This window comes from Stylophora pistillata, chromosome 6 (genome assembly GCF_964205215.1).
Source record: "Stylophora pistillata chromosome 6, jaStyPist1.2, whole genome shotgun sequence".
In the NCBI taxonomy this organism is placed as follows: Eukaryota; Metazoa; Cnidaria; class Anthozoa; order Scleractinia; family Pocilloporidae; genus Stylophora; species Stylophora pistillata.
The window spans coordinates 28,867,391-28,892,390 of record NC_142524.1 but is presented as its reverse complement, the minus strand read 5'-3'; the positions used below and the strand labels follow the sequence as shown (position 1 = coordinate 28,892,390).

At 40.2% G+C, this 25,000-nt stretch overlaps 4 protein-coding genes across 7 annotated transcripts in view; all 4 read left to right on the top strand.

The window, feature by feature from the left end:
* Positions 1–613, top strand: part of LOC111338229 (neo-calmodulin) — an 8,985-nt gene extending 8,372 nt beyond the window's left edge. For all 4 annotated transcript variants that reach the window (XM_022944666.2, XM_022944670.2, XM_022944667.2 and 1 more), the window contains one exon: positions 1–613. This exon is cut by the window's left edge and continues 59 nt beyond it. The gene's annotated coding sequence lies outside the window, so the exon portion shown is untranslated.
* Positions 614–991: 378 nt separating this feature from the next.
* LOC111338249 (tetratricopeptide repeat protein 7B) lies at positions 992–13,817 on the top strand. The gene is made up of 22 exons (XM_022944688.2): positions 992–1,210; positions 1,953–2,107; positions 2,426–2,594; positions 3,574–3,787; positions 4,006–4,084; positions 4,311–4,525; positions 5,463–5,526; positions 5,985–6,122; positions 6,193–6,276; positions 6,526–6,630; positions 7,541–7,655; positions 8,005–8,062; positions 9,192–9,264; positions 9,616–9,717; positions 9,900–9,958; positions 10,361–10,477; positions 11,116–11,225; positions 11,324–11,455; positions 11,640–11,737; positions 12,019–12,123; positions 12,784–12,875; positions 13,475–13,817. Exons 1-22 carry the CDS (start codon positions 1,084–1,086, stop codon positions 13,602–13,604), a joined length of 2,541 nt encoding a protein of 846 aa, XP_022800423.2. The 5' UTR covers positions 992–1,083; the 3' UTR covers positions 13,605–13,817.
* A 380-nt stretch (positions 13,818–14,197) lies between these two features.
* The window catches only part of LOC111338248 (sacsin-like), an 18,740-nt gene continuing 7,937 nt past the window's right edge, over positions 14,198–25,000 (top strand). Inside the window, 6 exon segments of the mRNA XM_022944687.2 lie at positions 14,198–14,331; positions 15,883–15,972; positions 17,640–17,728; positions 18,934–19,198; positions 19,403–20,104; positions 20,107–25,000. The exon segment at positions 20,107–25,000 is cut by the window's right edge and continues 7,937 nt beyond it. Of these exon segments, the coding sequence (XP_022800422.2) occupies positions 15,939–15,972; positions 17,640–17,728; positions 18,934–19,198; positions 19,403–20,104; positions 20,107–25,000 (5,984 nt within the window). The 5' untranslated portion in view covers positions 14,198–14,331; positions 15,883–15,938.
* Positions 14,295–25,000, top strand: part of LOC148729277 (sacsin-like) — a 108,726-nt gene continuing 98,020 nt past the window's right edge. The window contains exon 1 of the mRNA XM_088763499.1: positions 14,295–14,331. The gene's annotated coding sequence lies outside the window, so the exon portion shown is untranslated. The remainder of the gene's footprint in view (positions 14,332–25,000) is intronic.

Sequence of the window (25,000 nt, the reverse complement as noted above, 5' to 3'; positions counted from 1 at the left end):
GCAAACGATCGAAGACTGAGTCGATCAGTTTAATTTAGCCTCATTTTAGACCTTTGTCTACTCTAGGTATCTAGCTAAGAGAGGTCAGATATCTATGATGAAATGTTTTTTTTCTCCTTAAGTTGTACACAAAATGTTCATGTAAATAATACGTGCCTGTTGATATGAAAGAAATTATGTAGTGGTAGGACATATGGACTGATGTGTCCCCCAAGTACCTTTAGCATTGGAGGAATTTTCCTGATTGTATTTTTAAATTCAAGACAGTAATGAGGAGCCGAGGCCTCAAAAGAAATAGTTCGTGCCTCGTTAACTAGTAGTCTCTGGTTGAAATTTCAATTCATCTCCAACCATTATATTTTCTACGATGAACACGAACGCAAACCATCATTTAAATAACCTTAGCGTTGGCAAAAGACAGCTGTACATATGGATAAAATATGATCACCTTTGTAATGAATAGATGGTCAATCCCATCTTTGACCATTTTTCTAGGAAGACAAGTGTATCACTTATAATGAGTTCATGAGTGTCTTAGTTTCACTTCAGATATTTCCAAAGTCTCTTTACGATAACTTCTTGGAAATTTAAATAAACTGAACCTTCAGCTTTATGTATTAAAGCTTCCTTTTTAGAGTCTCATCAAATAATATGGAGAGTGGAAAACCGTGATCAACCTTGTAACTTTAAACTGACTCGAAGTTTGATAACCTTTTGTTTTGTTCCATGTTCAATTACGAAATGATCCCCATAGGTGATACAGCAGAGGAACGAATTGTAGAAAAAGAAATTAAGGTTATGCCTCGACGGGCTTATCAGCTGGTTACAACACATTTCATTTACTACGCTCTTATATCTTTTACCACTTTCCCTATTTTCTATTTCTTACCTTTCATTATTTTTAATCCTAATATGAAGGTTGAGATGGCGCTCAATGGACTTTCTGTGTAAATTACATGAGCAATTTTGAAGAAAGTGGAACCCAATCTTCTGCGGTTTCCTATTGAAAACAAACATGGCTGTCTAGAAGGTGTTCTGTTGGCATAATGTAGATTGCTTGAAAACGCGCTTTCGTGAAATGAAATGGCTCGAAGATCAAAAACTAATTTAGAGAATGACATAGAGCGTTCGCGGTGGGAGGAAAAATGGGAATATATGCCAAAACTGGTCGATCAGCTATCAAGTCGGACTACGAGTGAGCCAAGTATAGGTAAGTGTTTTTGCATGTTGTCGTTAAGTAAAGTTTTTATAATTATTTGCTGGATTTTACTTTTTGTCTGGAAGATTGACGTTTCTAGTGGAAAAACTCAAACGCTAAATTGAAGAGTATTCGATGTGTCTGGTTTTAATTTGTACACATATTGATCACCACTGGATTATTTCGAAATCTGAATTGAAGTTAAGGCTACATATTTCATATTGGAAGACTTTTCCAATTTTCACGAGTTAGTCATGTGTTTATCATCTTTGGATAAAAACTTCAATGGGAAGATTCAGATTCGATTGAATTAAGGAACTCTCTCATAGAGGAAATCATCCTGCCAATGTTTATGTCATGTATTCAACTGTTTTCATTCCCTTCGTCATTTTCAATTTTGAGTGAGGGGGGCTTTTTCGATTGACTGGTTTTTCAAAGTTTAGAGGTACTGGAGAAAGGTTAATTAAACAAAGTATATTAGCTCTGCGGGCAGTAAGAATGATTTCTGGGGTGATATCATCCAGTGTACGAGACATATTGCTTTAAATCTTCGCTAGTCATCAAGAGAACATGGCGTACAATACAGAGTTTTATAAACAATGTGACCTTTTGCTAAGTGGCCAATCTGCAACTCCTTTAACCTTAAAAAATTCACTATGTGGCCAATCTATAGCTCCTCTTTGTAGCTGTATCATTTAATTCATTTATTTACATATGGAGTGGACGTATATTTTAATTTAATTTTTGTATGCAGATGCAATAAAAAAGCTACTCATCAGTGAATCCCAACTTGAAATATACCTCAGAGATCATCCTCTCGGAACAACAGATGCTGCTAAAGCCAAAAAAGCTATAGAGGAAACTGTTGTGAATCTTGAAAAACTGGTTTCTCAAGATAAGTTGGGAAAGGTATGTAAAAAGTAGATGAATGAGTTACCAATAAACAATTAATAAATGAATCATTCAATAAATAAGTGAATGAAGTAGTAGATAAAAAAAATTGGTGTAAACAATTCTATTCAAGTTAATGAATAATTTGACCTCCGAGATCTGGTAATTCTTCCCTCTAGCTGCTAAACATTTCCCTTCTACCTCATAGGCTTGAGTATTCTCAAGGGAGAATTTACATGTAAAGTATAGCTGAATGAAGAAATGGCAGTGGCATATCCAAAACATTATGCTAATATCATCTCAAATTGTACCACGACATATTTTCTCATTGAACAGGTAGAAAGAAAACAAGAGGCTTTATTTTTGCTGTGCAAAGCTTACTTTGTGTTGGAAGAATTTCAAAGTTGTGTAAAATGCTGTGACCAAGCTGGAACAGAAGACATCTACATTGACACACAATTAAAAAGGAAAACAAAACTGGTTGCTGAAGGTTTTGCTCATAAAGGTAACATTATTTTTCAGCAGCTGATCATACAGGCTTACTTAAATCATTTCTGCTTGGTATTGTTTTTAGTGCACCATAACCCTGTAACTCCCATGAGTGACCAACACAGAATTTCTCCTCACCTTATCAATTCAAAATCAAGCTTAAAGGAATGAGATTTAAGAAAAATATCAATAAGGGATCATTAACTGATCCAATACTAAGTTCTCTAACTAACAACATAAGTATTGTATGGTAGACGGTAAGGAGAATTGCTAATCAGATCTTGTAAGGGAAAGGAATAAGAACAAGTGCATTTCTGGCTCAGAAACTCCAAAATATTAGAAAAGAGCTTTGGATGCCAAGAATGATTGCCATAGGGAATGTTGACACTGAGTGTGTCAACTGTATCAGGGTTTAGTACTAACAGTGGCCAACTAGCCACAGACTAGTAGGTATTCAGTTTTGGCTAGTGGTTTTCAATTTCCACCAGCCAGTTTGGCTAGTAAACAGACTGAAATTGTTATAACATATAAATTGTCACTAGCCACTTTGCTAGTAAGTTAAAAAGTTAGTTTTAAATTGAGCCCTGCCTTTTCACCCTATAATCAGTATGCAAGTTCTCCACATTGTACTTTAATTATACATTTCCTGAGGTTTTAACAAGGAGAATCTGTCCAACATCAATAGCTTCTTTGGTTGGTGATCATTTGCTTTATTCTCGTGACCTTAATGTTTGATTCAGAGGCGACACTGTTGGGAGAATCTAGATGCATATCACTCTTAGGTGTCACAGGATTTAAAAAAAAGTTGGTCTCATCATTTGCGAAAACAGCAAAACACTCTCCCATCTTGAAAAACTTGTAACTTAAGACTCTCATTTTTACCAGATGTAAGGTTGAAAGTTGAGAAATGTCACTTTCTGGAAGATCACCAGCAAGGTATTTAATGAACTATAGAAATGTGTTTAATTCAATCAATATGTATGCTATACCCACAGCCATGGCTCTTGAGCAGTTGCGGTCAATTGGAAAGTCAGACATCAGTGATGAGGATATCATTTCTTGTTATGAATGCGCTGGTGACATAGGGCTCTGGCTAATTACTGACCAGACATCTTCACAACGGACTGCAACACCATCACAGACACCAGTGTTAGGAAGGACCCTGGAGATAGCGCTACAAAGGGCTCCAGTACTTCACATTAAGAATGGGTGAGTAAAACTTAGGCTTGCTGAGGCGCACTTTCTACTGTGTATGTAGACTGTTGTGCAAGTTAAATCAATCTGCTCATGTTATACTTCTATTCCAGGCTAGAAAGTTCCCAATGGTGATCTTCAATTAAGTGAAAAAATGAAAGCTCTAGTTTTTGCTCTTCTCCTGATTTTCATTTAAGAGGTGGAGTCTAATATGTGTTTTTGTATTGTGACAGGAAAATTATGGAGGGTATCAACAGATTTAGACTCATGCTGAGAGTTGTGGAGACAAGAACTTCTCTCGGCTTGAGAAAGGTAAATGCATTGTCTAATGACTGTTGATCAATGTTGCTAAGTTTTAGAAGTTTCACAGCCAGTAGCAGCTTGTGATCAAGCCAATTTAAACCATAAATATTGAATTATCCCTCAACATGGAAATATGTGCTCAAGCCACTGCAAAGACCTGCTGTATGCCTCTTTATCTCTAATGTTGTTGTTGTTGTTGGTTTTTTTTTTTTTACAAAAACTCAATTGAGTTCAGGGATTAGCCAAGCAGCTGGCACAGGTTCTGTTACGAGGAGTTTGTGAGATGAGTTACGAAAAACCCCTAAACTTACTGCCCAACTCTCCAATGATAAGCTCAACATCATCACTGAAATCTGCATCCAAGATGGACTTGAAGGCCACCACAATTAATGTTATTACCTGCAAGCATGCAACCTTTCCTCTGAAACCACAAATGTACAGTGGAGAAAGGTATAAGATGAACCTATATATTCATTTTTCAACCCTTTACACCCTGACATCAGTATACAAATTCTCCATACTGCTCTCTATACATTTCCAATGCTATTGACAAGGAGAATATTTTTTACGATCAAGAGCTTCTTGAGTAGGTGGTCATTTCTTGTATTCTCCCTATCTTAATATTTGATTCAGTAGTGATGATATAGAGAAAAACTAGATGTTAGTCACCCCTAAGGGCTAAAGGGTTAAGTCCTTCAAGCTGATCTCACAGTTTTAGTGAAACTCTCTTCATGAAGAGAAGTTTGATCCAAAAACCAAGTGATTTTTATCTTCATCATTTAAAAGTACACATGGAATTTTGACAAAGACTGCATTTGAGAGTTCATAGCATAACTTAACCGCTGGTCAAGTGTCTACAAATTTGCTACAAGTTTGACAAGTTTCTTGAAGCATACACCTTGTTCAAGTAGGATCAGTAATATGGCCACTCCTCATGGAGAGTGCTCTAGTTCTTCCCTCATTATGAATGCCTCAGCTATACATGCACACTGTATATCAAGTTCTCCACACAGTTACTGATCAATAATTCTGGGAAGAGAGAGACATTTAGAGAGTGTGCTTTCTTGCCCAAGGACACAACATAATAATCCTAATCAATCAACCTTTTAACTTTCAGTAGAGATTAACATGTAACTTCTCCCAACATTATCCGGTAGACAGGTAATGAGAATACTCAAACTTATCAGGTTGAATTTGTTATCTTGATCTAACAACAAATTCTCTTAACTAATGTACAAGAAAATGTGAAGCAGCTAGACTTGAGAATTAACAATCAGATCGTGGAAGTTAAAGGGTTAAACTAGGACATTATAAGGAGGTTCCTGCACACTGCCAGTAAGGGTTACTTTGTTTCTCAAGCACTGGCATATACTTTTTTTTCTTGCAGTTTGTTTTTTCCCAGGAATGAAACAGAAGAAAGTTTGCTCCTTTTACTTTTAGACGAGGCCATGGTATGGTTTGTTTCAAAGTATTTTTTTGTTTTTGTATTCAGAATCCTTTTGTTTTCATGTAGGTTCCAAGATGAGGTAAATATTGTCCAGTGGTAGATTTATTTTTCCACAAGGTTCAGGTATAATTACTTATTACTACTTGTAGATATACTCTTTGTAGTAAGTCATACTAAATGGAAATAAAAATGGAAAGCATGGTAAAACATGTACCTGTCCAGTAAATAACAACCATGTTTTTCAACTGGACTTGGTACAGACACCTTATGTAGTCACGTAAGCATTAGTTGTCAACTATGAATTTGAAAGTTCACTGTTTTGTTCTTGAATTTGATTGGGAATATTGGAATCTCTTATTTTAGTTCTGTCCTCTGATTGATTTCATTGTTTGGGTGGCCCCAAGGTTACTTGATTACTGTTTTATTTCGCCTGTTTTTGGTTTTTGTTTTTGTTTTTATCAGGTATTTAAGGATGCAGAGCTCAGTCAAGCTCCAGAAAAGTCAACAGCCAGACAACAGACAGTTGTCGATTCTGAGAATGCATATGACTTACTTACATTGGCGCTGGTCAGGAGAGCTCAGTATGGCATGTTATCAGAGGTTAGAATATGGCAATAAGTTTTCTTAGGGCAACGAAAAAAGATGACAACATTTTTAAAATGTTTTTCAGTGTTTTGACAGAGGAATGAAAGTTGCTTTTGAAGAGTTCCACCTGTGGTTTCAGTTTGGTCTGTCTCTCATCAGTGCAGGCAAAGTATGTGTTTCCACTTATGAAGTTCATTTTCCTTAACAAGCAATAAACTATTTTGACTAAGTTACGCTTTCATTGAAACTAACCAAAAAAATTAGCTTCATTGCGGCTGGAAATGGAGGTGTTGGGGGAGGGAAGGGGGGGAGTGGTTTTATAACATTTTTTTGATGATGTTTCTTGGCATCTCTGTTTCACAGTTGTAAAAATAAGAACTTTTCAAAATTGTAATTTGACTTTCTCTGCTGCCTTAAGTATCACAGAGCCCTGATGGTTCTCAAACAGTGTCATCAGCTCCGCCCCGAAGACTCCTTGGTCTGCCTTTATGCTGCTAAGCTCTGTCTTAACAGCCTTCATATGGTATGAAAATTTGTTTCTTTTAATATTGTAGAATGTAGAAAAAGGGTTAGCCTTCTAAATGTCTGTTGAACTATGTTGAAACAACCCACATTGAGTCAAGTGGATGAGTTTCCCTTAGCGATCTAGTCCTCAGGGGTGTGGAGTCACGTTATTGAAAGAGGAACATTATGAACACCGGTATAACATAATTAGAAGAATGCATTGAATAATCATGTACTACGAAGCGGTTTTCCTTGTGCAAGGATATTTCTCTTTCCTAGTATTATTGATACCCAAGGACTTTTGCAAGCCCTGCCTCGAATTCAAACAAAGAGGAATTTTCACCTTGAAGTACTGCGCTCAGTCAAGTGAACAGAATTATAGAAATTTTTCTTAGCCAAAAGACTCCAAAAAATCGAACGGTAACTCAGTCAAAAAGTTCATTTCACGACGTTGAACTAAGAAAAAAATTCGAATGAATTGTGGTCTTCACTGGGGATTCTAAAGCGTCATCACGTGAAGCAAGAACAGGATTAATTGTAATGCCGTTATCTGGGATTTAACTCTGACTAGGTCATTGTGTTGTGTCCTCGGCCAAGACACTCTATTATCGCCGCCCCTCTCTCCTCTCCCCCCCCCCCACCCCACCCCGAGTATAAATAAATACCATTCAACTGCGCGGGAGTCTTGTCAAAATGCCAAGTTTACTCAAGGGATCATCGATTCTCCTCAACGTTTCGTGAAACGGAGACCGAGATGGGCTGCGGTGGAGTGGGAAACGCGGTCCCTGAGCAGACATTTTTGACATCCTAAGTATTGCAAAATAAGTACAGAAAAATGAAAGAGAGAGTAAAAATGAGGAGTGGTTACTAATAAGCTTTTTCGCTTCCTCTTTTTTTTTTTTTTCTTTTTTTGTTTTTGTTTTTACAAGATTGATGAAGGGATAAAGTTTGCTAAGAAAGTTATCGCCATGGGAGATGAGAAAGAGCTTTCGTCTAAAGGATACTTGGCACTGGGTATCGGTTACAGTCTGTTAGCCAGTGAAGGTGCATAGGATGTGCTCTTAACTTTGTAATTTCCTGCATGGATTTTGGCAATTTGCGCAGAGACTGGGTCGGAGACATTCCCAGCCAACGAAGTTTTTTTGGGGGAAATTACTGTCTTTGCATAGTTTTTATCAATGAGGCAATAGATTGATTGATTTTACTTATAGCCTCAAAACATCAGGTTTTTAAAATAGTGTAACGACTAGTTTTTTAGATTTATTTTAGGTACAACTTTGCTCACACTAATTAGTTATTAACGAAAATTCATTTTATTGCCTTCTTTTCATTACTGACGACTATCTTAAGGGGAGATGTTTCTAATGTTTTGTATTAATGTATCTTCCTACAGCTTGTTTAAGTGGAGAACGTCAACAGCTTCAGAAACAAGCGATTGATGCTCTTCAGAAGTAAGTAAAAATGATGGAAGAAAATTTGATTTTCTCCAATGATTTACTCTGCTCTCCTTTTCAAAACTCATCCTTTTAGTAATGCTGGTGATAGTTTCCTTTTTAATCAACGCAACGTTACCTTAACGAAAAATGTTGCAAATTTGTCACGAGCGTGGGACAATGAAAACGAATTTAGCCCGCAGTTAGGTCTGACTTGGTGGTTGGATGGTCGTCCAACTAACCTAAAAAGTTGTCGACAGGCCAGGTCATTTACAAGTTGGATATGTGCTAAGTGTACTGCGTCTTGCTGGGGTCAGCGGAGAAGAAAGCGCTTTGGATTATCATAGATAAAGCTTGTGAACAAGGTTTCTAGTCTAGGATAGGGCGAATACGAAACTGGGAAGAACGAGAAAGGAAAAGGATGGGAAGAAAGACCTCAGATCAAAGACAGGTTCAGATTGATGTTTCCGCAGCTCCCTCAAACCTTCCCCCCCCTCCCTCCCTAACCCCCTCCTCCCTTCCCCCTCCCTACCTTCCCCCCTCCCTCCCTTCCCTCTCCCTCCCTTCCTTCTCCCTCCCTTCCCCCTCCCTCCCTTCCCCCTCCCTCCCTTCCCCCTCCCTCCCTTCCCCCTCCCTCCCTTCCCCCTCCCTCCCTTCCCCCTCCCTCCCTTTCCCCTCCCTCCCTTCCCCCTCCCTCCCTTTCCCCTCCCTCCCTTCCCCCTCCCTCCCTTCCCCCTCCCTCCCTTCCCCCTCCCTCCCTTCCCCCTCCCTCCCCTCCCCCTCCCTCCCTTCCCCCTCCCTCCTTCCCCCTCCCTCCCTTCCCCTCCCTCCCTCCCTTCCCCTCCCTCCCTCCCTTCCCCTCCCTCCCTTCCCCCTCCCTCTCTTCCCCTCCCTCCCTCCCTCCCTTCCCCTCCCTCCCTTCCCCCTCCTTCCCCTTCCCCCTCCCTCCCTTTCCCCCTCCCTAAAACCTTCCCCCCCTCTCCCCTTCTTCTTTTGATTAGGATCCTGTTCACAGCGAGAGAGAAGGTAAATTGTTAGCTCGTTCGTTGAAGAAACAAAGTTGTAAAATATTTGTCACGATTGCCACTCCTCGATGGAAAAATCAATTTCTCCTTGTTTATTTTTGGCATTTTCTCTGTTTACACAGGGGGCATAACTTGGATCCTGACGACAGTGAAGTTTTGTTTAACCTCGCCCTTAATCATGCTCTCATGAGACAGGTAAGAGATAGTTTGAAAATTACCAACCGCTTTGTTCTTTTGGATGGACCGTGGGAAAGTAAAGGGAGAAACAAAGACTTCTGTAAAGTTCCTGTTCCTATTTCGTCATCGTGTGCTGTAGACTACGGACAGTCCCATCTTTTAGGCGAAGTCCGTTGCGCGAGTTAGAAAAAAAAAATTAGTAAAAATAAAATTAATAATGTTAGTGCGCCGCGGGAAACACCGGCGTGTATTCTTAGTAACTGTTTCGATTCCTTTGCTTTTTGTTTTACGATACTCGATCACAGAGCGCTTAAAACTGTGGATTGTTTAGAAACTGGACCCTAAAAGTTTTATTTACGTCCATCTTAGATGACAAAGGCCCTAAAGAACATCAGAAATGCACTTAAAATGGACATGAACCAATCCTTTTTCCTGCATCTCTTAGCTCTTATACTTTCCTCTCAGAAAAAGGTAGGTGAGTTTATTCTCCATCTCATCTCAAAACATCTCACAGCTCAAAACATGAATTCTCTTAAGTGATCTTTTTCAATGTTTTGTATTGGTGATTAATTTCTCACCACCTCGCCTGCATGTCGTGCTGATCTGGTGTAACGAGGAGAAGATGCAGTTTGATTTATGATGTTCATTTGTAGTTTGTTGAAGCACTTGAAGTCTGTGACGCTGCCCTGATGGAATTCCCTGACGACTTCAGGTGTGTATAGTACTTCAGCTCACCTGTGCCACAGGTGAGCTGTACTTGACTTTTATCCGCAGGTCAATTTAAATTTATTTCATGAAAAATTGTAATCAGATTCCGCCGTAGGAAAAAAGAACTCTCTAAAAAACTTTCCCTCGTTCCCAACGTGTACCTTCGTGGCGCTTGGTAGTAGCGCCAAACTAGTTCGAAAATCGTTGAAGCCTAATTTTTTCTCCAGGCTTCTTTTCTGCTTCTTTTTTTTTTTCTTCTTTTTTTTGGTGGGGTAACTTGATACTTGAATACCTCAGTTCTCAGCTGAAATGCAGAGGGGTTCCAGCCTGCTATGGACAGGTGTTTCATTCCCGAGAAGCACTCTTACTCCTATTTTTCTTAGCGTTATCTTTTATCTGTTCCTAGTTTGCTTCTGACGAAGGTTAAGCTAGAACAGGCCTGCTTAGGTGGAGACCAAGCGCTTATCACGTGCAAACGGTTGCTGGAGACCTGGAAACAGGTGTACGAGTCTGATCTCTCAGGGTGAGTGGTGATTCGTCGATCAAAACGAAGGTGCACTTGATTAAAAAAATAACGAGTGAAGTTTCTGCTTGTTGCGCAGAATTACTTTTTGCGGGTAAAACCATTTGAAGGTGGTAAGCAGTGAACCAAAACTTAAAAATAAGAAAGGATTTTTCACGCCTCGAAGTTTGGTAGGAAGTTTGTTGATTTTAGAAGCAATTCTAAATCTCAATTCGTGGATAACCGAATTGAGATTAGAGAGCCGCGGAATTTAATTTCCTTGCATCTGTGGGCGAGACTCTCAGCCTTTCCAGTGCTCCTACCAGTATTAATAATTGATGCCTGTGAAGTGTCCGGGGGAACCCAAGTTGCTGAGGTAGGGGTGGGGGGTGGGGTGTACGAACTAGGGATGAACATCCCGTTGAGTGGGAGTGGGACTTACAGTCACGTGAAGCTTGAAAAATTATTACAAGACGCGAAAGGAAGAGGCCATTAGGCGTTTAAGAACTGTCAATCAACCTCTGTTTGCAGGAGGAATTTTGTGTGCTAAAAGTAAACCAACAAAATTTATTCCAGACTCAATGCCTTACCCACAAACTGTTTAAAATTTAGAGTGTTTAAAATTTAAACTGTTTAAAATTTTACTGTTCTCAACGTAGATCCACAGAGCTTCAAAGGGCTGGATCGGGTTTACTAGACAAAGTCATCACAGATTCCCGAAGCTTGAAACAGATTCCACTCACCGAACTCACCAGTGACAAAGACTCCAGTAAGTGCTCTGTTAAACAATAGAATTCCCCGTGCAACTTTGGTTATTGTCAGTCTGTTGGGAACTAATTACTAATTACTGTTGGTGTTTCTTGTCAGATGATGGTGCCAGTTCAATCGCCGCTTCAGTGCGCCTTGAGCAAGCCTTATCGGACGAGGCTGCCTCCACTTCCGTCAAACTCAGCGTCCCGGCTGTCTTGGCCTTACAAGCAAAACTCTGGCTTGCTATCGGTAAGTCTTATTTTATGCAAAGTCAACTAAGACCAGCACAATCTCAGATCAGTTGCGAAAACTACAGCATGAGATCTTTTTACAGTTTGTCAACACTTTATACCTTATCTAACTCACTTCTATTTAGTCACTCAGGGAAGTGGTTTGTTGATTTATTTCAGACTTATGTTGTGTTTTGTTACAGCTGATGTGTATATCGCAATGAAGAAGGACACTGAAGCCAGCGCATGCGTTCAGGAGGCTCATTTGATTTTCCCTTTTTCCCCAGATGTGCTATTCCAGGTATGATAAGTCTTGCTTGCGTGTTATCAGTGCACGCATACGTATTATCTTCCCCTTTGTTAAAAATACTGTGCTCTCAGTAGGGAGGTTTAGATCGAGGGAGCGACCGCTTTGAGAATGCGGTGACCGAGCAAAAGCCTGGAACGGGAACAGCGCAATAGTAAGAACCGCGATGACCTAATGCAGGGATAGGACGATGATCTGCGCATCGGAAGTTCCCACTCAGTCCTACATGCAGACTTCAAATGGTTAATTTGTTGTTCTCAATTTTTCCTACACAGCGTGGCCGCATTTTTGAGCTCAGAGAAAACCTTATGGAAGCCAAGAATTGCTTCGATAATGCGATCTCCATAAACCCGAACCACGTGGCCAGCATTCAACATCTGGTAAGACGAACAAAATTACACTGCACTCATTAACGAATCCTTATCGGCATATGGTTCCCGTGTTCTAATTCTGACTATTTTAAATCCATCGCACAATGAGGGACCAGTCGTTATTTATTGCCTAGAGGAGAAGATTTTGGGAGGATCCATGGTTTTTAGGAGGAACGGAAGGGGGGGGGGTGTCAGAAAATTGACTGCCAATTAAATGCTAATAAGGGAGGGATCATAAGAATATTACAAAGCCCTATGGGAGGGGGGGATTCAGATAACTTTTATCGCGACTCAACCAGAATCCTGTGAGTCCCCCTCTACCAGCCCCTCAGGTGAGTGATAATATTGACCGTTCCCCCCCGTCACTGAAATATTTTCAATGATTGTGTGGGTCCCCTCACATTTTTACCACCTACAAATATTACCCCTTCCAATGGATGGTATTTTCAGAATGGAGTATGACGCACAATTTCAGTTGTTAAATAGTATACGGAGTACCAAGAATGATAATTAATTTCAGCGTAATTTTGATTTTTTTTTTTTATTTTCGATTGTTTCTCCTTCTCCAGATTGTGCCATGTGAATAATAAAGTCAGGAAAGTTTCGCGGCTATGTTTATAGACTTATAGGTTAACATGTAAAACCGTTTAATTCATTTGTTCTCTTTAGGGTGCAGTGTATCACAAACTTGGTAACCTCGTCATGGCTGAGAAAGTACTCCGCGAAGCCATCAATATCGATCCAACAGCATTTGAAGCTTGGTGAGTTGTCAGTTTCATTCAAGTCCTTCGTTTGGGCGCGAGTGTAAATCATTAAGCTAGAGGGTACCATTAATTCTAATTTGACTGAATAAGACAGGTTATGTGACCTTGTCTTCATCTCTCTCTCTCTCTCTCTTGCTTACATGGATGTATAACCCTGTTGTCAGATCCCCTTGACCAATAACACGTTGCGTTACGTTATCATAGATTTTTTTAAATTTTATTTCGTGCCTCGAGTTGCATCGTGTCAATATTATTTTGACCTCGTAGTGTAACTAAACAGCTATGAAGCGTGTAGTTGGGTTTATTTCCACGCATAAACTCTGAGGAAAGTAGAACCTTTCCGTTATCTTGTCGGCTAACGCTCTCCTGTGACCACAGTGTCGAAACAAAGCCTTCGAGAACAATTAACTCGGTCCCTCCCACGATCTTATTAGTATTTCTCCTCATTGTCTGTAATATAATTCTTATGATGTTCGTTTCGAGAATATGGTATTGGATCCATTTATAAGGAGAAATCCTGTCTTGGTCACACAGGTTAATCGTATTGATACTAACGATGTGTGTGTCTGCTTGCTGTGTGGTGGATTTCATTTTAGGCATCTTTTGGGCGTGGTTTTGGAAGCCCAAGACGAGCACGAAGCAGCGAGCGAGTGTCTGATGACCGCTATTGACTTAGAGGCCACTCATCCCATTGTACCATTAACTGTGATACCACGGTTGTTATGAGCCTACCAGCCACGTGAGCTGTGATCCAACAAAAGATAAACAACTAGGAACATTTAGAAAATTATTTTTAATAGCAGTAGGAATGAGTGGGGTCCAATATTCTGTCTGTAATCATAGGAGTGATTAACAAAATCAGACGACTGCAAAGCGAGAGCCCGATTTGTGAACCTCGTTGAGACAACGTAACGTAACGCAATAAAGTTATTAACAGTAGTTTATCTATTGAATTAAAGAAGAGTAAATAGTGACGTATCGCAGTTATCAAAAGCCTGAAATGTTCTGCTTTTTTTTCCGCGGAATAAGAAACTCCAAACAAGCTTGAATGAATTGACTATTTAGTATTTGCAACTTCGTTTAAATAATGTTAATTTTATCAGCAATCTAATACCCTGACCTAGAATACGTTTAAGCAGATATTTTTTAACATGATAATCGTCCAACCGTGATAAGCATTGCTTTATTTGCTTAACTAAGCCAATTCCAAGAATCCAGCTCTGGGTTCCAAGAATCACTTTCGCCTTCCGGTCGTGAGGTGGGATGGTATACCGTGCAATATGATTGGTAGAGAACTGTCATTTTCTCTGAAAGTCGTCGGCATTTTTACATAAGTAGTTTCTGGGAATATCGAATGACATAGGTGCGGAAATCGATTCATTTTTCGGCTTTTAAAAACTGTTTTATTGCGAATAGATTTGAATGGTTGTTTGTAACGGCAAGGAAGATTGAGGTAAGTGTTATTTAATTGTACTTCAACTATTAGAAGAAGTTAAATTGCCTCACGTCTCGTTGGGCAGACAAGCCGCAAGCTTCGTGAACACCAAATTAATAAGAATTTGCTTTCTGAGAAACGATCCAGCCGTAGCAGGAAATATTCTCCATGAAGTAAACAATCTTACGCCTCTTCAAATTTCTCGGCCGAGCCTTGGGACTCCTTCGGGAAAGCTTGCACTTGTTTGCGTGGATTCTGCAAGTCAAGTGCCGCGATCTTTGAGAACTTGTCCGCCCCTCAGTTTGCAGTTTTAGATCTTTTAGCTCTTGTAAATAGTTTCTAGAGCCAGTGCCGTTGTTTTCTAGAGTGATAGCAATATGGCCCGCAAATATCGTCGATCCGACATCGGCAAAGTCCGGCGTTAATCAAAGGCATTTAATTAACAGATTCTTTCCTCATTTCTGGTAACAAGCAGGGCCTGTCATAGTTCTGGTTTAAAATTCAAACCAAAAGCGATTGCCGATGCTGTCTCCGTGAAAGGTCGGAAACAAATTCAGTGGCCTACGTTATGAACATTTCTAGTGGCAGTATGTGTTTTATTTGTCAGGACTCAAAGTTTATTTCCGTGATCAAATCTATAGTGAATGAAAATCAGTGAGCGAAATATGCGAACTCATTCCATACACGACTAGAGTTTAGATTCTTCATGAAATACCCAAAGTTTTCTTTTGTAAACGTCCTTAACTGTCTAAAGAAACCTAGGTAAATATAAACCATCATAATAAATACTAATGTCGTCAAAGTAAGTGAAGGGCTTCTTTACATTCAATCGGCATACTGATCGACGCATTCGGAGCCGGATAGGACCGAGAATTTGATGTGAAAATATTCAAAAGTAAAGAAATTGAAACACAACTTCTGAAACCATTCTCTTACCATATGCAAATGACTGAAAAGCTAAACGCTTAGATTAGTAAGACGTTTGAAAAATACTTTCGCCCCACCTATGACCGCTGAGTGACCCAAAATCCAGAAGTGCATAATCGTATGGAATTTTCATTCGTATCATTCCAATTTATATCGCTTACTCACTCTTCCGCTACACCCGCGGGGCACATCACTGTGAGCACTTTTCAACGGTTTGGAAAATGCTTGTGTTTTCTTTGAATCGGTTATTGAATATACAAATTTGACAAGCAAACTAAGCCATAAATATTTTATGCAACCCATCCAATCAGGAATGAGATATTTTCTTGAGTATATGATAAACTGAATCATATCGATTGGCAGACCAAAAGTTCCACCATTCTAGTGAATAAATAGATCTTCAGAACACGCAATGCTGGTTCTCCAATCTGTTGTTTAAACTACAAAGGCTTCTCCTAAATTTAAGCAGATGTAAGGTAATACGTGGCTGGCCAGACAGTTTTATAATAATGTACGAGTCAGTCCTCTGACCTACATTCTATTCAATCATTTTGTTCAACATTGAGATCGTCGATAGGTTTATAAACGTTTAAAAAGTGCCCATTTATATCAAATGGATTTTTTTCCGTCTCTTTTATGTAGTGAAAAATTAAAGCGACGACATTTTTTTGAGCTATCATCGATGTTCGAATGATACGATGGCAGAGCGGCCTCGCCGCAAGACTGCAAAAGGTAAGCGTTGAACTTTTACTGTAATGTACCCTTAATTTATCAACATGCATAAGGGCTTGAACCCTTAAGGTTTACCGAATGGCTAAATTCTTAACCATTCGACAGTTATGAACATCCAAGATTAGAATATTCGAAGATATGTTTAAATTACTAATGAGGTTTTATGAGTCTACTATGTTCAACTATTTATCAACTTTCGAGTAAGCTTTGAAGTGTTTTGTATTAAAAAAAAAAAAAAAAAAGAAACTAGCTATTACCAAATGTATTATACCATCTCAGGAAAGTAAAGGAAGATACTAGTTATGGGGAGTCTGCATGTAAAATATATTTAACATTTCGAGGGCAAATACTTAGTTCTCGTTAACCGAGTGGGAGGTCTGTATGGGAGAATCTTGACCAAGGTCGCCAGTACAGAACCGAACGCAGTGAGGTCTGTACCAGCGACCGAGGTCAAGATTCCCCCATACAGACCGACCTAGCTCGGTTAATAAGATGTTTATTATATGGCTGTGTCTGATATGCCAATTTTTTAAATTCTTTGTACCTTTTTTTCTAGACCGGTCAAGATGGGAAAATCTAGACCGCTTTCAATATTGATTTCAGCCAATCAAATTCGTGAATTCGGTTGTTCCCATTCCTTGTGAGACACAGCCATATAATAAATATATCTTAGACGTTTTGTTGTGTAGTATCGCTGAGTATTTTTAAGAGTTGTGCCGTATTTTGACGAACCTGTAGGGCGAGTCAAAATACAAATAACGAGTAAAAATACTCAGTGATACTACACATCAAAACGTCTAATAACTTATTTATTTATCCAACACGCCAAACTGTTGTTTCAGCGGGAGAACGTCGCAGATATTTATTTACGGAGAGCGCGTGACAGAAGTATGCGAAGTGGAACGGAATTGGCGCGTTGTTGTCTTGCTGTTTCTATTTTCTTCATAAAATTAAGAAATTTTCTGGTCGTGAAGCTGTTTTTCTTCGTTCGATTCATCTAATAAACTTGGATCTATATTTGCCAGCCATTTTGACTCTTCGTCGTCGGAAATACGATTCAAATTGTCCGCCACTTTTTTTTTCGTAACTACAATCCAATTTTTCGCTTGCGCGATGCGAGAAAACCTGTTTAACTGGTACTCTACAATAGACGAGTACGAATACCGCGTGATATTTGTATTCGTCTATGGCGTTATTTGTACTCGTCTAAGTGTAGTTGGATAATAATGTTTTTTATTTCCACTTCACTTAAAGATATTGGGTCTCAAGAGGAACTGAGATCTTGACTATGAAGAAAGAGTTATTGAAAAAGTTCGTGTTACAAAGTTAAGATCCCTCGCCAGTACCGTTGAAGCAACGTTATTCATTTGGAAACCTAGTGATCTTGAGAGGCCACTAAATTTCGGTTTGCTGTTAGTATTTAACCTATTAAAAAGATTGATTATTACCTAAACCTCAAAATGTACATGCTTATCGGAGCGAGCGTTGTCTGAAAACAATCAACATAATGTTAAGAACATAAAAGACACAAAACGAGATGATTCAAGAAATCAGTTTATAATTTGGCTCGATCGAGAGGTCATATTATGTTTATAAAAAAATCCGTTTATGCTGGTGAGTTTCGTTCTGCTAATTCTTACAACGATTTTGTTTCTCGGCGATAACAGGGAGATCCTATGGCCAGAGGAGACCTCCACTGACCCACATTTTGAAAAGTATCTTGGAAAGATACCCTGATGGAGGACAAATCTTAAAGGTAGGAATTATGATTTTTGTCTCAACATTACATCAAGTTAGCACGAACCAAGAGGATATTCTCTATAAGGAACTTATGTAGTCAGCCCGGTTTAAAAGTGCAAGATTAGAAAAGCTTCGTTTCTGATGACTGAATAAATGAATACAGGACAATCCTGGACTGGGAAAACATTAACAGTAATAAAGTGTTCAAAATCATTGTGTGAGGAGAAAGAATCATGGCCCTCCGCAGTAGTGGTCGAATTGACGAAACAATTAATTCAATAAGAGTAACTAAAACTTTTTATGACCAAGAGCAATTTATTTTCCTGTGAAAGAAGAATTAAACAATTTTATGTCTGTGATTGCCTAAATCATCACATAAAGGCGAGAATCGATCTAAATCATTTGTTCTTGTTTCTTTCATTTTGCTTTTGTTTTTTTTTTTTTCCTGTAAACTTGCAAACCCTCCTTAGTGTTTATTCACCAATAATACTTGGTGATTATTTCATGACTTTGGAACAGCAATTTGCATAATGTAACCTCGCTGTTCTTTTACATCTACAAAATTTCTTTCCTAAATAATGTAAAGATTACACAAGTTGGTCTAGCACTGGATTGAAGTTTGTTTCTCTTCAATCAAATAGATATAGAAAACAAAACTGGAGTTTCAAAACAAAGCGATACATTTTTAATGAATGCAACTTATTTGTAATATGGGCCAGTTTTTTCCCAACCCCGCAGGGGCTAGGAATAAAGCGTACAATGAGAAAAATGTCTACATGTATCATACGTTAACCCATCCAACTGAATGAGGGATTATTATTACACAATAATTTCAGTTTCTTGTAATTTGGCTTCGAAACACAACCTTGGGCCTCAATCTGAACATCACATCGGTCGCATGAGGCATAAGACAAACACAAGAGAAACCACACCGTTGAAGTGTTATTATGGTCACCGAAAAAATACAATGGGCTTAATAGGCTTGTTGTTTATAAAGCTAAGCCTAAAAAACGGATAATTGAAAGTTTGGATTGTTCAGTGTGGCCATTTTGTTGCTCCGCTTTTTGACCATATTTCTTGACCTGTTCTATACTGTAATACTCTGGTATATTTTGTGCGTTCTATTGCCCCAATATGGTAAAATGACTTAATAATGGATCACAAATGTCCTTATTTTGTAACTTGTCGTTATTTGATAACCAGGTCATGTTGTCTTTTCAGGAAATCATTCAGAATGCAGACGACGCAGGCGCCACAAAGGTGTCCTTTCTCCTTGATTCGCGTCAAGACTTTTACGGAAAGAACTCGCTTGTCAAACCCACTCTTTCTCAGTTCCAGGGCCCTGCTTTATATGCTCAGAACAATGCTCTGTTTGAGGAAAGTGATTGGGACAACTTACAGAGACTGATGGATAGCAGTAAGAAGGATGACCCTTTAAAAGTTGGTCGATTTGGAATTGGCTTCAACTCAGTTTATCATATAACTGGTAAGTTTATTTGAGGATGAAATTTTTCCCTGTTACGAGAATAAAAGATAAGAACTGTAGCAAGTTACGTTCTGAAATCGTACGTTCAACTTTGCACCAGAAGCCGCAACACGCGCGGCATCCTTTAAATGTACGTGTTGTAACAGACTGGGTATTTGCACTTATTATAATTACTAATTGGTAACTTCAAATTACATTATTTAGATCTTCCCAGCATCGTGAGTGGGGATTCTATTGTATTTCTTGACCCTCACGAAACACACTTTGGTAGAGGGGAAACGGGACAGCAATTTTCCCTTGAGGATGAGCTCCTCGAAGATCACGAAGACCAGTTCAAGCCGTACGAGAATGTCTTGGACTGCAACATTTCAACTCAATTTTACTATGGTACTTTGTTTCGTTTTCCGTTACGAAGTGCACCGTCAGATTTATCCAAAAAGGTTTATAGTAAGGAAAAAGTTGGAAAATTATTTCAAGCCCTCAAAGAGGAAGCTCCTGTCATCCTGCTCTTCCTGAAGAACATTGAAGAAATTGCTCTGTTTAAAACTGATGAAAGAGGCGTTCAAAGACATCTCTTTACAGTTCGATTAAGTGACAGCTGTCGGCAAGAAGCTAGAGAGAAGAAGAGAAAGTTTTTCAGTGATTTGAGAAGGCTGAGTTACGGGCAAGTTGAAAACGTAAGTCTTTCTTTAGATTTGCATATCGTGGAAGTGACTGAAGGAAAAAGAGCAGTGGAAAATAGATGGCTTGTGTACCACCAGGTTGATGCTAAAAATTCAACACTCAAACAGTTGTCATTACAGTTGGGTCTTCTGCCTTGGGTGGGTTGTGCTACACCAGTGAATGCAGCCAAACCTCAAGCTCTCTCATCAAGTACTGGAAGAATATTCTGCTTTTTACCGCTTCCACAGACGCTGACTCCAAGACCGGTTTGCCAGTTCACGTGCATGGCTACTTTGGCCTCACAGACAATCGACGTGGTCTAAAATGGCCAGGGCTTGACTGTCAGGATGATCCAACAGCAGAATGGAATGTGTCACTGGTGAAGCATGTTGCAAGTAAGGCCTATGCCAACGTGTTGTTCCGTCTTAGAGAATCATGTAATTCTTCAGTTGGAGCAGACTTCGTGTACAACTCCTGGCCAAACATTCAGGAAGTTGAGAAACACTGGAAGTGTATGCTGAAGCCTATGTTCTCGATTTTACTAACAAAAAACGTCTTCTGGACCCCTGCGAATCATGGTCAGTGGAAAAACCTCAGTGACGCTTACCTTGACAAAATGAAAAGCCAATTTCGGAGGGTAACCGATGAAACAAGACGTGTGGTTCTAGAAACATTGACCCAAGCAAATGAGGCTGTTGTAGTCGTCCCAAGTCATGTCATGATTGCCATTGATAAATACACGCCAGTACCTACGAAGAGCATCACCCCCGCATTCTTAAGAGCCCTGCTGAAAAAGAAAAACCAGGGAGGTTGGAAGATAAACAATGTACCGAGGAATAAGAAGCTTTTACTACTAGAATTTTCCCTAGAGGACAAGAACCTGGGCGACATGCATGGTGTCCAACTTCTACCCCTTGCAGATGGAAGTTTTATTGATTTCCGAATTCTTCAGTACAGCCGTGAGCCAGACGCTGCTGTGTATGTTTCGTCATCAGGTAATCCCCGTTCCATTTTCCACAACATGGACAACAAGTTCCTCGACGACAACGTTCAAACTCCAGCCATTACATATTTGTCTAGGGTTGCTCCTGATGCTAACAGTTTCAACACAATCCAACCCTTGCAACTCGTTAAGTTAAACCAAACCAGGACCCTCCAGCTCCTGCGAGAAATGCTTCCAGCGGAATGGTATAGAGGAAATCAATCAGTGCCTTGGTACCCAGGCAAGAATGGTCATCCATCAGAGCACTGGTTGGAGTCAGTATGGAAGTGGACTCAGGAAATGCTCCCTGATCTCTCAGTGCTTGAAGAACTCCCGCTCATTCCACATACATGTGCTGGAAACCGAAACATGGTAAAGCTGAGTTCATCAAGCTCGGTTATTAGAAAACATAACTGGAGTATTTCTTTACCGCCGCTTATTTTGTCTATGCTTGGAAAAATTGGCTGCATTATTGTAGAAAGTCTTCCATCCTACATTCATCACAACACCCTACAGAGATACGTCGCCTCACCTGATCCTAAAGGCGTCATGAAGGTCTTATGCAGGTTGGGTCAAGACAGATGCGTATCAACGATTACCCATTGTTCCACAGATGAGAAGCGAGCGTTACGAAGTTTTCTCTCTTCCGCGTCCTTAAGTGATGATGAAAGAAATCTCCTTTATCACCTTCCTATTTTTGATGCAGCAGATAGAATCTCCTTCATTGCTGTCATAAATGGATTTAAAGTTCATGAAGTATCACCATATGGTTTCGAACTTCCCCAATCCTTGCCAATACCAAGAGCGTCCTCAGTCATTGTCTTGAGAGATAGCGAATCTTATGTACTGATTCAAAGACTTGGAATCCCACCGATGAAACAAACGACCTTCTTAAAGAACATTGTCTTTACTGGTATACGGAGCAATTTCTATAGTCACCAACAGATCTCTACATTGATGAGGTGGGTACTTTGCCAGTATTCCCTTTTTTGCAAGGAAGACAGCTCATTTCATGCATCCCTTCAACAACTGCCCTTTGTTCTCACCAGAAGCAACAAGTTAGTTACTCCCTGTTGCGTTCTAGATCCACACCAACCCGTCTTGGAGCGACTTTTTGATAGCGAAAACGACAAATTTCCAAATGAAAGCTTCGTCACAGATGAAATTCTTCTACGTCTTCGGCGACTTGGAATGAGGAGTATTCCAAACAGAGAGGACATTCAACATGTTGCTAAAACAGTAGAGAGTTTCAACAGTGATGTGGGATCCCGTAAAGCATCAGCCTTGTTGGAGTTCCTTGACCAAAACCCACCTGACAAGTCCTTGGGTCAAGCTCTGATGAACGAGAGATGGGTCCCAAGAAAGCAGAGTCGTCTCTCTTCCTATCCAAGTGCAATGCCTTGGTTTTCAGGAACAACGCATTTCTACAAACCATCTGAAATTTTCAGCCAGTCCAAAGCTACTCTTGTAGGAGCGTCAGCGCCAATAGTCTCTAAGCCTTGTTCCAAAGCAGTAGAGGCTGTTTTTGGTTGGAACAAATCCCCACCTGTCCACCACCTTCTAAACCAGTTGCGTTCTGCTTGTTCTGTACGATTGGATGGCATAAATTGGAGTGCTTTCTATCATTTTCAAGCGATGGTAGAGCAGATCTACCAAGAAGCATCCACCAGTGAGAGCTTTATCTACGCTATAGGTCAGGATAACAGTTTTCCGGAATGGATTTGGCATGGGAATGGATTTTCATCTCCGTCTAAGATAGCATTCACTTCTTGCTGCAGAATCGACTTAAGGCCTTACCTTTATATAGTTCCTCAAGAATTTCGACACCTCAATTTTTTCTTCCAACAATGCGGTGTTCGTCACACATTTCAAGATTCCGATTTGTTGCATGTTTTGACAATGATAAAGGCCAAACATGACAACAGTAGTGAATATCAAGAAGATGTGGCAGTTGATCGAAAACTGTCGCATGAGATTCTTCACTGGATGGTTAGAGATGGAAAGAAACTCGGTCCAGAACTTCGGGAAATTCTTCTGGTGCCAATTCACACCTGGGATAACACCTTAAAGTTGGTTCCGCGTTCGGAATGCACCTTTTGTGACGCGGATTGGTTGAGAAAAGGAGGGTCGGAACTTCTCATCGAGAGTGAATTTCCAATGATCCACGAAGCTATATCTTCCACAACCGCTGCCCTTTTGGGTGTTCCACCTATCAGCACTCGTGTCACTTGCGCTGAGGCCTTAGGTATTGAGCAAACAGGTCCACATGAGCCAATTACCACGAGGCTGAAGAATATTCTGAACGAGTATAAAGAAGGGGTTGGTGTTTTTAAGGAATTAGTGCAAAATGCAGATGATGCTGGTGCAACAGAAGTCCAGTTTGTTCTTGACTGGCGTAATCATCCAAATCAAATGCTCTTGTCACCAGGCATGGAAGAATGCCAAGGTCCCGCCCTGTTAGCATACAACAATGCAACCTTTACAGATGACGATCTGAAGAATATATCGAGACTGGCAGGTGCCACGAAAAAGGAAGATCTTGAGAAGATTGGTCGCTTTGGTCTTGGTTTCAGCTCAGTTTATCACTTTACCGATGTTCCAAGCTTTATTACCAGAAATTATGCTGTCTTTTTTGATCCACAAAGAACACACCTTGGCCACCACATACACGATGCCTCAAAGCCTGGAATAAAGATGGATCTGGCGGCAAATGAGAACAGCTTAATCTGTTTTCCTGATCAGTTTGCACCCTTTGATGGGCTTTTTGGCTGCGACACTGCTCCACCCAGCGATAATGACAAGTTCTACTTTGAAGGCACTCTCTTCAGATTTGCATTCCGAACAAAGCGAGGAGAAATCAGCGACAAGGTCTACACTAAGCAGGATATACGGTCCCTTATGTTTTCTTTCCGAGAATCATCGCCGATTCTTCTTTTGTTTTCACAAAACGTAAAAAAGGTGTCGTTTCTTGAGGTGGATGAAAACGCGACGGATTCGAAAGACCCGCGACTCTTGTTTGAAATCTCCAGGAAACCTCAGACAGGATGTATGCCAGTTAAGAATTCTGTAACGGAAAGTACCTTCCTAAAGTCATGCGCAGCATGGACAAGGCAGTCAACTAGTCGGTTGAACCCTGTTGACAGGTTTCCATCTCCCAAATTGACGGAACTGATTTCTGTGTCCTCCACCATCTGTCGTAACAATGAACAAAGGTGTCAAGAAACCCAGTCTTGGCTTGTGACATCTTGTCTTGGTACCGAAAATTCCTTCCGACTAGCAGCAAGTGAGGAGGGCAGGAAGCAGGGACTCTTATCTGCCTCAGGAGTGGCAGCAAAAATATCCACCCAACGCGATGGCTTCGAAAAAGTAGAGGCAGTACCTGGAGAGGTATTTTGTTTCCTTCCACTTAACATTCCAACAGGGCTTCCAGTACATACCAATGGCTACTTTGCAGTCACTTCAAACCGCAGAGGTATCTGGGAAGGTACTACAGCTGATGTCGGTCATCAACCTCTAGAAGTGCGGTGGAATCAAAGCCTCATGGAGGATGCATTGACTCAGGCCTATGCTCAGCTCTTGGAAAATATGATTGTCATGCAAACTCTAGGAAAACTCCCGTTGTACGGTGTTTTCACGCTTTGGCCAAATCCAGAAAAACTTCAATCATCCGCATGGGAACCACTCATAAAGAGCTTTTATCGAAGAATCGCAAGTGACGTCGACCTACCCTTAGTATCCACAGGAGGGAAATGGCTCCCAGTGACTCAATGCATTTATCAAGACCTCAAGTTACAAGAGCTTCCGAAGAGTGAGATGGTCCTTCAAAAGTTTGATTACAAAATAGTGCAACTTCCAGACTTTGCAAGGAAAGGTTTTCAACAGGCTGGATGTATGGAGGTTATCATCCAACGAACCATGACACAAGAAAAGTTTCTTCGAAATGTGTTTTTCCCGAATATCACGAGGATATCCAAAGAGCTGCGGGATCCTATTGTGTGCTACCTTATAGATGAATGCCTTCGGGGACATGCTAGCAAACGATCTAATCCGCATCTAAATCTATACGAATCTTTGCTTTCAACCAATCGCTGTATTCCTTGTGGGCCAGAAACGGGGGATTTAACGTTTCCCAAAGACCTTATATCCCCAAACGGTGC

Coding starts and splice junctions, on each gene's coding strand:
- LOC111338249 (XM_022944688.2), top strand. CDS start 1,084: ATGGCTCGAAGATCAAAAACTAATTTAGAGAATGACATAGAGCGTTCG. Junction 6,277..6,525: donor CTCTCATCAGTGCAGGCAAA/GTATGTGTTTCC, acceptor TGCTGCCTTAAG/TATCACAGAGCCCTGATGGT. Junction 11,226..11,323: donor CACCAGTGACAAAGACTCCA/GTAAGTGCTCTG, acceptor GTTTCTTGTCAG/ATGATGGTGCCAGTTCAATC.